The following is a 12,976-nucleotide window of genomic DNA, read 5'->3' as shown; positions in this document are numbered from 1 at the left end:
TATTCCTAGAGGGACTCTTGTTGTTATTTTCAAATAAGATTTATTTAATCCTAGAGGGACCCTTGTTGTTATTTTCAAATAAGATTTATTTAAACCTAAAGGGACTCTTGTTATTTTCAAATAAGATTTTATTTAAACCTTGATGGTCTCCTGTTGTTATTTTCAAATAAGATTTATTTAAACCTAGAGGGACTCTTGTTGTTATTTTCAAATAAGATTTATTTAAACCTAAAGGGACTCTTGTTATTTTCAAATAATTTTATTTAAACCTTGATGGTCTCCTGTTGTTATTTTCAAATAAGATTTATTTAAACCTAGAGGGACTCTTGTTGTTATTTTCAAATAAGATTTATTTAATCCTAGAGGGACTCCTGTTGTTATATTTCAAAAAATCTTCCATTTAAAGAGGGCCTTGGCTTTTTTCAACTGATCAATAATGTGAGATTAATAATGTCGACGATATTGTCTTGTGTTACTTTGAAAAGTATTTAATTTCTTCCATTGTCACTTTCTTAAAAAACCATATTAAAAATAGTCAATTTTTTAGGATGAATCAGTGATATATCATCTAGTCTTGATCTGAGAATGTTTTTAAGGTATCTGTTGTGAATATTTAAAGCATTGTCTGCGCAATTTTAAATCATCTTTCATGTGAAGAATAAGAAAGAATAAGAAATCTCAATTGTATTTTACGAATTGATGCATTTAAATTTGTTTATAAAGTGTGCTAGGAGTTAGTTATTTTTATGTTCGATTTCCATTTTCCCCTCGTGCAAGATTAATAAATTGAAAATGAATGAATGGATTGGGGGGGGGGGGGCATACCAAATTTAGCTATTAAAAAGGATTTTACTACTTTTAATCCTACTCCTGCAGTCCCTGCAGGACCTCCCCCCCCCTTGAGTAAATTTAGCTTTTGATAAAAAATATCAGATTTTAATTTGATAACACATGGAAATCTATCAGTTACAAGGAGTCTGCGAGAATATAATTTTGAAAGAGGTCACTTACTACTGTTGCTAACTTGCAATTTTCTTTAATATCGTTTGCAGAAAATGAAATAAATTCCTAGTAATAGTATTCAGCCGAGTAAAAAAATTATTGTTTACATAAAGTGCAAAAATATTGCACTTGTATACAATTACAGGTCATGTATATAGTTCACATGTGATAAAATCGAAAAATTTTATGTTTTAGCTTTGATAAAAAGCACTTTGCTTTAGATTTGTTGTTGTTGTTGAATTAAATATGGGTGAAGAAAATCATGGGAAACCTTTTGGTTTTTGTGGATGTTTTAAAGCAAGAACAGGAGCCATTGTCACGGCAGTTTTAAGCATGGTAGGTAAAAATGGGTTTCAGTATTCAAACTACTGTTCCCAGTATGATTCTTAAAACAATGATAGAAAAATTGCCCTATTTCTGGTTTTTCCAAATTGTAGTCTGTCTAGATTATCTGCCTAGATTATCTAGATTATCTAGATTATCTGCCTAGATTATCTAGATTATCTAGATTATCTGCCTAGATTATCTAGATTATCTAGATTATCTAGATTATCTAGATTTTATGCCTAGATTATCTATATTATCTGCCTAGATTATCTAGATAATCTAGATTATCTAGATTATCTAGATTATCTTTGAAATGTGAACTAATTAAAAACCAACATTTTCATTATTTGAACGAAGTTCTTTATATCTTCGGTAATTTTTTAAATGCCAGAACTAGGGGGGGTTTGTGACTATATGTCTCAAGAAATTTATTTTAAAATGAATGACGAATGAATGCCGCAGATTCGTTAATCGTTACTTTCAAATCGTCTGTTATATTTTGTGGTAAATCTGACTTGAATTTGTTCAGCTGTTTTCAAGTGTAATATTGTTATACTGTATGATGGTAGGGAGTGGATTACCCTTAGCATCTGAAAACCTTAGGTAATACATACAGAGGGACCCATAAAACTATTGAATAAGAAGACGATATTTAAAAAATTTTATGTATCTTATAAAGCTGATAATTTGCTTAAAACCAACTTATTAAGTGAAATGTCTGTGTACAATGTACAATTTCATGTTTTTTTTAAACATTTAAAATCATTAACTTAAGCTTAACAGTCGTCTTTCTATTCCACAGTTTTATAGGTTTCATAGCACATTAATAATTCTAACAATAATTTTCTATTTTTTAATCTAATATTTAGGTCGGAAATATCCTCCCTGGGATTTGATTTAAATAATTTCGAAGAAGAAGTTCAAACAAAAGGTAAAATTAATCTTTTAATTTGAATATTCTTTAAAAAAAGCAGTTTCTAATCGATGTGTTTTTTCATCTTACCTGTTAACCTGTATGTCCTAAAACTGAACTGTTCTGAAGATGATACTTTTACATTAATTGAGTTTTTGCCACAAACTCAAATCTTCTGATCCCAATATCATTGCAATCTGATGGTACAAACCTTTGATATTTCAAACTTTGATTATTTTATCTAAAAGTATTAATAGTTTGAAATATCTAAGGTCTACGACATTGGGTTACAAAGATATAGAAATTAGAAAATCAGAGTTTGTGGCAAAAACTCAATTCCTTCAGACTGATATGGAAAGTCAATTTTAAAAACTGGGTCAACTTTTAGGTGTAAAAACACCTTAGCCTTTAATTTTGCCTTAATAACTTACTTAAATTTTGCTATAGCACATTTAATCACATTTGGCAAAAGATCTTCCAATTTTGATCATACCTCTTTGATTAGAGAACTGAACTCGATATTCATCGTAGGAAATTTTAAAGCCTGGAATTATTAAATCTAAAAGTTTCATGTTTATTTCTGACATAAATGAGGGATCTAAAATTTAAAGCTTAATCTTCGATAAGCGCGTCTTAACACCAAAATTAAGCAAAAGGTTTAAGATACAAAAATTTTGCTATGCGTCACACCTAGATATTAAACATTTTAGATCCTTCGACACTCCTCTTTACCAATAATGATAAAAAACTGGTTTTTCATTTACATAAATAAAGAAGATTTTTTTTATGAACAATTTTTAAAAACTTATGGGATTGCTAGATTCATAGGCGTAGAGCCTCTGAGCATTTTTCCAATGCTCAGACTTTTAAACTTTATTGTAAATTTTTTTTTAAACACTAGGACAATATGTCAGAACATTTTTTTTGCAAAATGAGAAGATGAACATTCTTTTTCAAACTTCTTCTTCAAAATGTGCCAAATTCTTTTGAATATTTACTTTTTATTCTCCTAACAAATATGTAAACAATAAACAAAGTTTATTTAATCACAATATTTATTTCAGTGTACAATTATGTATTGACGGGGATTGTACTGTCTAGTTTAGTCTACTTCATTTCTGGTGCACTTCTCTACACTGGAGCTAAAAATGTACGTTTAAAGGGACTGTATCACGGTGGACTAAGCCAGTGGGGTCGGTCAAATAGGCCTAGGATTAGGCCGGGTACTGTAAAAAGTCTGAACGCGCCACTGGAGTTGTCTTCGTTAGCACCTCGCACGGGACTATGCCAAGAAAATTGACCCCTGTCGTATGTTAGTCTGGTTAGGGCGACGTACTGTACCATAGGATCGGGTCAGTAAACGCTGTTATCTGGCAGGCCGGTACATACTGTACAGGTCCTGTTCAAATTCAAATTTACTACGGGGATAGAGTGGTATAGAGTGAACTTGTCTGATGAACAACGGTTCCCTTTAAATCTTTGTTTTATCATGAATGACGTGCACTTGGCTGAAAATTGAGTGCTGGAAAACTGTGATCTTGGGAGACTTAAACGTGCTGGGTGGACTCTTCACGGGTAGCCCATACTGGACGGTACGACTAAATGTATATACAGTACATGTTGTACCGGCTCTGGTTTCCCGGCATCTATGATCAGACAAAGATTTAATAAAGTGAATAAAACATGCAGTTAAAAATAGTTTATTTGAAATTATCGCAATTCCGTGTATACAGTCTCTTTAATGTTAAAAATATTAAAAAAATGTGCTTCATCATGATGTTTTTAATCAAACTAAAATTGAGACTTTAATGAAAGATTTGATGAAAAAATAAATTCTAATTTTGGTTTTCATAATGGCTTACAGTATGATAGAACCAAGGTAGGTTAATAACTATAATATTTTCAAACAAAAATACATTTTTTAATTATAATTATAATTTTTCACTTTGCTAACACAATATTTTCTTTACCATCAAATAGGTTGTTAGAAACTTCTTTTTTTTCGTAAAAACCTAGACATGTTTAATAACCAAATACACGTGTTGCAGGCCAAAACTGGTTGGATGGTTCCCTGGCAAATACTGACAATTTTTGGAATAACTTTCGTTTGCTTGAAGTTCTACTGGAAAATAAACTCCAAGGTTATGATAATACAGTTTTAAATTTGAAAGAACTCCGAAGTGACGTCATGTTTTTATGTGAAGGAATTTTCCAAACAGGAGCTTTTTGTACTGAATGCTAAAAATAAACTATCTAATGATGATAGGTTAGGGCCGACAACCAAATTCATGATTTCTGGAAGAGATTGTACATTTACAGAATTATCCAGAAATTAATGGAATGTTTTATTATTAAATGTTGTCAAGAGTTTTGCAATTTGTAACTCAATTGTTTCTATACAGTTTTTATACAGTGCTAGGCGATTATATCAATACAATGAAGACGACATTCGAATTCATTTTGAGTTATATCAAACTGTTTAACAGCATGGATACACATATAAATAAAAGTGAAGAGAAGCTGTCAATTAAAAAAAGCTTCTCTTTGATTACTTGTAATCAAAACTTGTAAAAAAGTTGTATTTATTGTATTAATAAAATTGCCTACCAATGTACGAATTTCTGTTATATTATTTACAAATAAAAAATTTCTTATAATCGAAAAAATGAAGGAATACGACAATCACTCCATAGTTTTCTGCTTACTACCACACGTAGGGATTGTAACGTAATCCATGTTACTTCAATAAAATAGCGACATCCACGATTATCAAAATTTATTTTAAAAGGCGACCATTATCCGTCATTTCCTCAGGGTCATGGAGGAATACATTCACTTTGGCTCATACCCNCCCCCCCGAAAAATACAATGTGCTAAATGAATTTGTTGAAAAATAATCAAACTGTACACTAATCGGATCGAATTTTTTTTTTTTGCAAAAAAGTTGTTTTAATCAAAGATTAACAAAACCAAGAGTGTTCTTTACTTATGTTTCTGGGCTGGTATATTTTCACTGACGAATTTACCAGCGTACTGCTTATGTTACTTGGCTGGTATATTTTCACTGACGAATTTACCAGCGTACTGCTTATGTTTCTGGGCTGGTATATTTTCACTGACGAATTTACCAGCGTACTGCTTATTTCGGATAAATGTCCTGAGTCCTGACGGGAATATAGGAGTAACTATTTTTCTGGTAACAAATGAATTTGATTTCATTATTTTTTTATTGTCTCTACAAAATAAAAATTGGTAACGATGTTCACCCAAAGTTTTCATCATCATTACTTGGGGCCTTAAATAGAAAAACATTAAATAAAAATATATTTCATAGATACAACATAGATAATCGGACATATATAAGACATTACGTGTTTTCGTCAATAACTCAAAAAGCATTAAATTTACGGAATTGTTTATTTCAAATGTATATGCCAACAAAAATTTACCTAAGAAAAAGGCTATAAAATAATGTATAAAGGGTCAAATTGTTATCGAAAGTGACAGCTTTCTGAAATATTGACAGAACCGTTAAATCTACGTGATATATATACCAATGCCATCAGAAACTTTTTTTAGGTGGGTTTAAGCAGTTTCGATTTATTTGAGTTCCTGGCAGCAGTTCTAGTTGGAGGATACTTATCCATTGTAGTGCAATCTTGGAGGTAAACATTAGAGAACAGTTTTCAAGTGTTCATGCAACCCTCTATGCAAAGATGACAATGTCCGATTGACATTGTACCCTAAAAGCTTAATCTGCAATCAAGTATGAATTATATATCAATCTTTATAATTTTGATTATTTTCAATTGTGACCTCCGCATTTCTACTGCAGGAAAGCAAATAAAAATTATCAGAATTGTCACTTTTAAACCTTGAGAAACGACCAAACGAAAGATTGCAATTGAGAATTAGGCATTACTATCTTTGCATGAAGGACCACTTGAAATTATGCTTACAGTCCCTTTAAAGGGAGTGACCGGCAATGTAGTATTGTGGTGGAGAAATTTTTTAGGATTCATTTGAGACATTTCGTTCGTTTTTAAGGTTCACATTTGTTCAGCAAGAGTGCAAATTCAATCTTTAAAATCCTCATAGATTGTCCATTTTAGAGAGATGATTTTGAGCATCGAGTTTTTAAAAATTATTTAATAAAGACGACGAAAAATGTAACAAAGATTCTACAGTAAACAAATTTGTTGTTTAGGCACAGGTCGAGAAATTAAGTAATCTTATTTAGTTATTGGTTTCTGTGTTGTCTCATTGTTCTTTAATACTTTCTGTGGATTTCCTTGAATTTTTATTGAAAAGACGATATTTGAAGAATTTGATTAAATCTGCGAACAAATTTGTAGAAAAAAAGAAATTCAATATAATGATGAAAAAGAAATAATTGATTCTAACATTGATCTATTCACATTGTAATTATACATCATTAACACGTTTTATATGTCTCAAATGAATCCAAACAATTTCTCCACAATACTAACTTCTCAATCCAACCATACATTTCCGACCACTCTCCTTCAAGCAGTTCTTAAATGATATTGAAACTCCATGTACTCTAAAATCAGAAACACATCTCATTTCAAATATGTAAAATGGCTGTTAAAGGATTAAGATTTGTTTAATTTTTTATTAGAATGAACACTAATGTTTCTCGTAACTTTAAAGGGAGTGTTCGCGAAAAATGAAAGGGGGTATAGGCTTAATGCGATAAAAAAGCGCTTTTGATTGCTACTAATCTTACTTCTATCTGTTGCGTCTATAAGGAGAAACTTGTTAAAGACGTCTCATACCGAATAACTTGGCGCCCATACAAATTCAGAAAATTGCAACACATCACTTAGACCGTAAAAAAATCAATTTAATTTCAAACAAACTATTTAGATATTACAACCTATAGTCATCGATTATCTTTCGCCACATTTGTATATAGTTTATATTTTATAATATTTTTTAATTAATTTGTTTTGAATTTGATTATTTCTCTTGCGGCTTGCGCAACTATCTAAGAATGCCGCGGACCACTCACATTTTTCGAAATCAGTTAAAACGTTTTCTAAAAAAATAAAATATTATAAAATATAAACTATATACAAATGTGGCGAAAGATAATCGATGACTATAGGTTGTAATATCTAAATGATTTGTTTGAAATTAAATAGATTTTTTACGGTCTAAGTCGTATGATGCAATTTTCTGAATTTGTATGGGCGCTAAGTTATTCGGTATGAGACGTCTTTAACAATTTTCTCCTTATAGTTGCAACAGATAGAAGTAAAATTAGTAGCGATCAAAAGTGCTTTTTTATCGCATTAAGCCTATACCCCCTTTCATTTTTCGCGAACACTCCCTTTAAAGTATAATATCTCGCTCCCATTTTTACTGTGAATAAATATTTTTGAAAGCACTCCAATCCTCTTTATACATTTCATATAAATATACGTATTGTACGTACAAATAAAAAATTAGATATAAAATGTATCGAACCGTATATTCATATATAGATACAAATAAATACTATTCTTGGATTGGAACTAAATATTTGACCAAAAGTTTGGAAGAACCAGCATAAAATAAAAATGGCGTGGGTTAAGTTAAAACCCACAGATTAATTTCAAGTAAATATCGAGTATGAAATATTCCACTCATTCGAAATAAAAAATTTCTTCTGATATCTTTTTAAGTTAAAACCAGCAAAATTTCTAAAAAAACGCAAACAAAAATAAGAAACCATAAATTAAAAAAAAAATCATAATAAAATTTTTTTAACAAGAAATATAAATTTGATGAAACTTGTAAACTCACACCTGGTTGACGGATTCTTTTTTTTAATTTGCGCACTGTCTATTGAATTTTCTATTTTATAAGAAATCAGTTGATGATGGGAGATGATCCGGATAAACAGAATGTCACCTCAGTGGATGTAGATGTGCATGAGGTATTTCAAAAGAACATAGAATTTTTTAAGATTGGTTACATACAGTGAGAACCAGAAAAATGTGAAAAATGCCTATTTTCTTCCTTTGTGTCATGGAATTTCTCTAAAAATTTATTAATTTCCTAAAATTACCCTGAGCATTCTAAGATATATATTAGCATAAATTAATTGTAAACTACAGAGTTCTCTGTGACATTTCTTAAGATAAAGCAAGAAAAAAACACTCCCCCCCACTATAAAATATGTTAGTAGCGTCTTGGTTAGATAAACCCTACCATTGATAGAGTGACCTGTTCAATTAACGACGGTAACTAAAATGTATCAATTAAAAATCCATGTGTTTGTCCTTAAAACTTGGTAATTTCACTTATGGTTTCTCTGCCAAAGTGACTTAAAATGTTCGGTATTTTCGAGTAAGTAACATCAGTTTTATAGCGTATTTGTAGTTTATATTATAACGCTATAGCGTACACTCCGGTTTTACGGGAATTCAAACAATATTTGAGAGATAAACATGTGTGCATAAATTCTCTGTCCTTAACAGTCAAATTGGTTTCGAAAATTGGGCATTGCCATCTTTACACATGAAGGGTTACTTGAAATTACTCTTACAGTCTTATACGTATACTTATTTTAAAGATAGAAAAACGACGATATTATATCTTCCACATTTTTGATCGGAAAATTCCTTCTTTTTTAATCGAGGGTCACTTGAAATCACATTAACAGTTACTTTAAAGAATATGTTTTAATGCGTTATCAATTACGAATAAATATGTTCAATTTACTTTAATTTAATTACTTCCAAAAACCACAAATACGGGAAATACTCTTAAATATTAATATATTTGATTAAATCTATAAGTAGATACAAATATTTATAATTTGTATGGCTCCATTTTCAATGCCTTATTACTGTGAAAAAATGACGTATTCTTTTCTTTACTTAAACTTATAATGTGAATAAAATTCTTGTTAATGTTAATAACATGATTGTATATTAATCAGGCTGTAGCTGTAACCTGCATTTGCTGCAACTGTTTCAGAACTGGAAGAAGAAGAAATAGAAGTGTTTTAGACAGGTATAGACAGGTTAAAATAGATGAAAACATGTATAGACAGGTATAAACAGGTATAGACAGGTATAGACAGGTGTAGACAGGCGTAGACAGGTATATACAGGTATAGACAGGTATAGACAGGTATAGACAGTTTTAGACAGGTATGACAGGTATAGACAGGTATAGATAGGTATATACAGGTGGATACAGGTATAGACAGGTATAGACAGGTTTATACAGGTATAGACAGGTATAGACATTTATAAACAGGTATACACAGGTATAGACAGGTATAGACAGGTATAGACAGGTATAGACAGGTATAGACAGGTATAGACAGGTATAGACAGGTATAGACAGGTATAGACAAGTGTAGACAGGTATAGATAGGTATAAACAGGTATATACAGGTATATACAGGTATAGACAGATTTAGGCAGGTATAGACAGATATAGACCAAAGTGATAAACTACTAAAGTGGGCCAAACTCATAGTTGGATGACGACATTTTATGTCCCAAGTACAGGATGTCCCACGAAACATGACAGTATGCAGGACGACTTGAATGTCGTCTTGATTTTTGATATAATTTGCTGCGTTAATTTGTCAACCTAATTTTAGAAGTAAATTTCTAGAGATAATAATCACAAAATTTCCCTTGTCCTGCCATTTCCAAAATGTGGTCTGCCTTTTTTGTCCCAGGAAGGGCTTACATTTCTTTTTCTTTTTAGAGGGGGGGGGGGCAAAACAAAACTAAGCAATTTTAAAGATAAATTCTTATAGAATTAGAAGTGAAAGCCTGCCAGGCAAAATCATTGAATTTATTAAGCGACTACATAGTGTTTGCATATAAAACACATACAAACATACGAAAATTTTTACTTTACATGGGTCTTTAATCTATTTTTCTTGTCTTTACTTTCCAAAAGAAATTTTTTCATGCATTTTTTTCCAAACCAAATAAAACCTTATGGCCCAACCTGTCGTTGTTGCCTTATTATGTTCCACTTTAGTATCTATTCATTTTGGATATACAGGTATATACAGAAATATACAGGTATAGACAAGTATAGACAGGTATAGACAGAAATATACAGGTATAGACAGGTATATACAGGCATAAACAGGTGTAGACAAGTATAGACAGGTATAGACAGGTATATAAAGGTATAGACAGGTATATACAGGTATAGACAGGTATATACAGGCATAAACAGGTGTAGACAAGTATAGACAGGTATAGACAGGTATATAAAGGTATAGACAGGTATATACAGGCATAAACAGGTGTAGACAGGTATAGACAGGTATAGACAGGTATAGACAGGTATAGACAGTTATAGACAGGTATAGACAGTTACTGGGCTTTTAGGGCACTTCTAATTTAATTGTGAACATTTTCTCATTGTAACATTGCAAAACAAAGAAAACAAATTTCGCAGATTTAAAAAAGATTGGCGGATTTTCAAGATTTTAAAGTTTTTTACATAAATAAAAACCTTTTGAGCACAATTATTTAAAAAATTTTATCATTAATAAACCTTCCGTGGGGTCACGCAAAATCCCACAAAAAATTTGGGCCCGATCGGTTCAGCCGTTCTGACGTTTATTGGATACAAACAAACAGACAAACACGCCAAATTTATATATAGGGAGACAGGTATAGACAGTTATAGACGGGTATTGATAGGTATAGACAGGTATGGGCAGGTATAGACAGGTATAGACAGGTTTAGACAGGTATAGACTGGTATAGACAGGTATAGACTGGTATAGACTGGTATAGACATCTAAAAATATGTATAGAAAGGTAAAGAAAGGTAAATCCAGTTTCACAAATTTATTGCTTTCAATTTTGCGACGGTCCCACAACATTCTAGGAATTTTTATTATTTTGAAAGCTATTATTATCTATAATAGATATGATTGCATACTTATTTATTTTAGGAAACAGAGGATGCATGAATCCTTTATACAAATATGTGCATAACATGCGCATATCAATTTTGAAAAAAATTTATCCATTAAATTTCCCTTTTTTCCATAAATACTAGTCCTGGCAAATTATCAGAAATGGAGAATTAGTTTCAGCTAAATTTCAATTTTAACCTTTCAAAAATATTTGTTTTTCTTTTAATAAAGGCAGAATACAAACTACGTTGTTATGGAGGAACTGTGTTCTGTTCTGATATATTTATTCTTTTTCTTATAAACATTTAATAAATATTTTTTCTCTTATTTACGTTATAATTTTTCTCTCGTCGGTGGAGGGTGGCACAGTGGGTGTTAGGGGGGGGGGAGGGGTCAAATAAAAAGATTTTATTCATTAAACGTCTTATTCCTGTCAAATAAGACTAGCTTGCATGTCAAATAAGATAAAATGCTCTTAAATCTGACCGAAAATTCTTAAATGAGCTTTCTTACGAGGTCCTATGAGACGTGATATCTTCCTTTTTTGTGAAACATCCCTGCAGGGAGACCAGCGAAACATAACAGTAAAGAGACCACTTAAAGTTCGTCCTTGATATTTGAAATAATTTTCGGCATTCTTTTTTCAACAGAATTTTACAAAGAACGTTCTTTAAACACAAATCACAAAATTCCCTCAGCTTTAGCATTTCAAAAATAAATTTTGCTTTTTTGGAAGATAAAAATCGTTCAGAGCTCAGTTGATTACAAAAATTTGAAATTATTTAAAAGGTCGAAGAGGATTTTAAAATTCTTACTTTATGTTTCTTAGAATACCCTGTATTCAGTATATTTCAGATTTAGCTTTGTTCTTCGAACCTTTTGGGACTTTTTTGGAGGTGTGCCGGTCAACTCTCTGCATGGCAAGCAAGCAGTATAGTTTGAAGGCAGATTATATTAAGATCAAGTATAATGTAAATATAAATAAAGAATAGTGAAACCAGTGCAACCAGAAATGAACAAACACACGACAACTACCAAATCTGCACTTCGAAAATCTATTTATGTTAATCTTTGTTTATTTAATTGTATGTCCGATTATAACTCTTCAGACCGATTTGCCTCACATTTTGATAGGGAACTAGGTTGAACTACAGCTATGTTTTTAAGCTTGGTTTTTAAGTTCTGAGTAGATCAGAATGACTTTCATTAAAAAAACTTAAGTTCCAGGCAGAGATGAGTTCCCATTTCCAAGCTATAAGTGTTTAATGATTTTATATTAATTATGTTTATTTCGTTTTCCTTTCATACATAATATCATGAGTATGAGTGAGGATTAGAATAGTTTAATATTACCCAAACAAAACCCTCCAAAAAACATTTGAAAAAGTTCGACTTCTTAAACTAAACTTCTAACTTCTAACTTAAACTAAACAAAACTAAACTAAACTGAATTCTATAGATTTCAAAACGACTTCGTTTTTTCAATAAAATTGAAACAGATCTTCTAAAATTTTTTAGGCGCCTATAATTCACGAAACAAAGCATCCAATTATAAAATTGACACTCATTTTCAAGCAAACTACTCATTTTATTACAGGGTGTCCCACGAAACATGACAATTGGTGAATAATTTAAAATGTCTTCTATCATAATTTGCTAAGCTGTTTGATACCAAAGATGATGATAAGAAATACTAAAGGGCAGTAATATTATAATAAAATTGATTTCAAACAAAATGTCTAAAATAACTAAAACAGTATCATGGAAGAAGACATTAGAAACTATTCACCAACTGTCATGTTTCGTGGAACACCCTG

The 12,976-nt window shown here is 31.0% G+C and overlaps 1 protein-coding gene across 8 annotated transcripts in view; it reads left to right on the top strand.

Moving 5' to 3' along the window:
• The window catches only part of LOC111700422 (uncharacterized), a 41,704-nt gene extending 29,431 nt beyond the window's left edge, over positions 1–12,273 (top strand). For 3 of the 8 annotated variants that reach the window (XM_023471313.1, XM_023471314.1, XM_023471312.1), the window contains exons 2-11: positions 548–596; positions 1,224–1,338; positions 1,859–1,932; positions 2,199–2,260; positions 3,307–3,392; positions 4,291–4,383; positions 5,822–5,907; positions 8,117–8,186; positions 9,195–9,268; positions 12,015–12,273. In XM_023471313.1, coding sequence (XP_023327081.1) covers positions 586–596; positions 1,224–1,338; positions 1,859–1,932; positions 2,199–2,260; positions 3,307–3,392; positions 4,291–4,383; positions 5,822–5,907; positions 8,117–8,186; positions 9,195–9,268; positions 12,015–12,096 — 753 coding nt within the window. In that variant the 5' untranslated portion in view covers positions 548–585 and the 3' untranslated portion in view covers positions 12,097–12,273. Of the gene's footprint in view, positions 1–547; positions 597–1,223; positions 1,339–1,858; positions 1,933–2,198; positions 2,261–3,306; positions 3,393–4,290; positions 4,384–5,821; positions 5,908–8,116; positions 8,187–9,194; positions 9,269–12,004 lie in introns of all 8 variants that reach the window. The other 5 variants (XM_023471316.1, XM_023471315.1, XM_023471319.1 and 2 more) reach the window with 5 other exon arrangements.
• The last annotated feature ends 703 nt before the right edge of the window (positions 12,274–12,976 follow it).

Source organism: Eurytemora carolleeae, unplaced genomic scaffold, assembly GCF_000591075.1.
Source record: "Eurytemora carolleeae unplaced genomic scaffold, Eaff_2.0 scaffold349, whole genome shotgun sequence".
In the NCBI taxonomy this organism is placed as follows: Eukaryota; Metazoa; Arthropoda; class Copepoda; order Calanoida; family Temoridae; genus Eurytemora; species Eurytemora carolleeae.
This window is presented reverse-complemented; position numbering and strand designations above follow the sequence as displayed.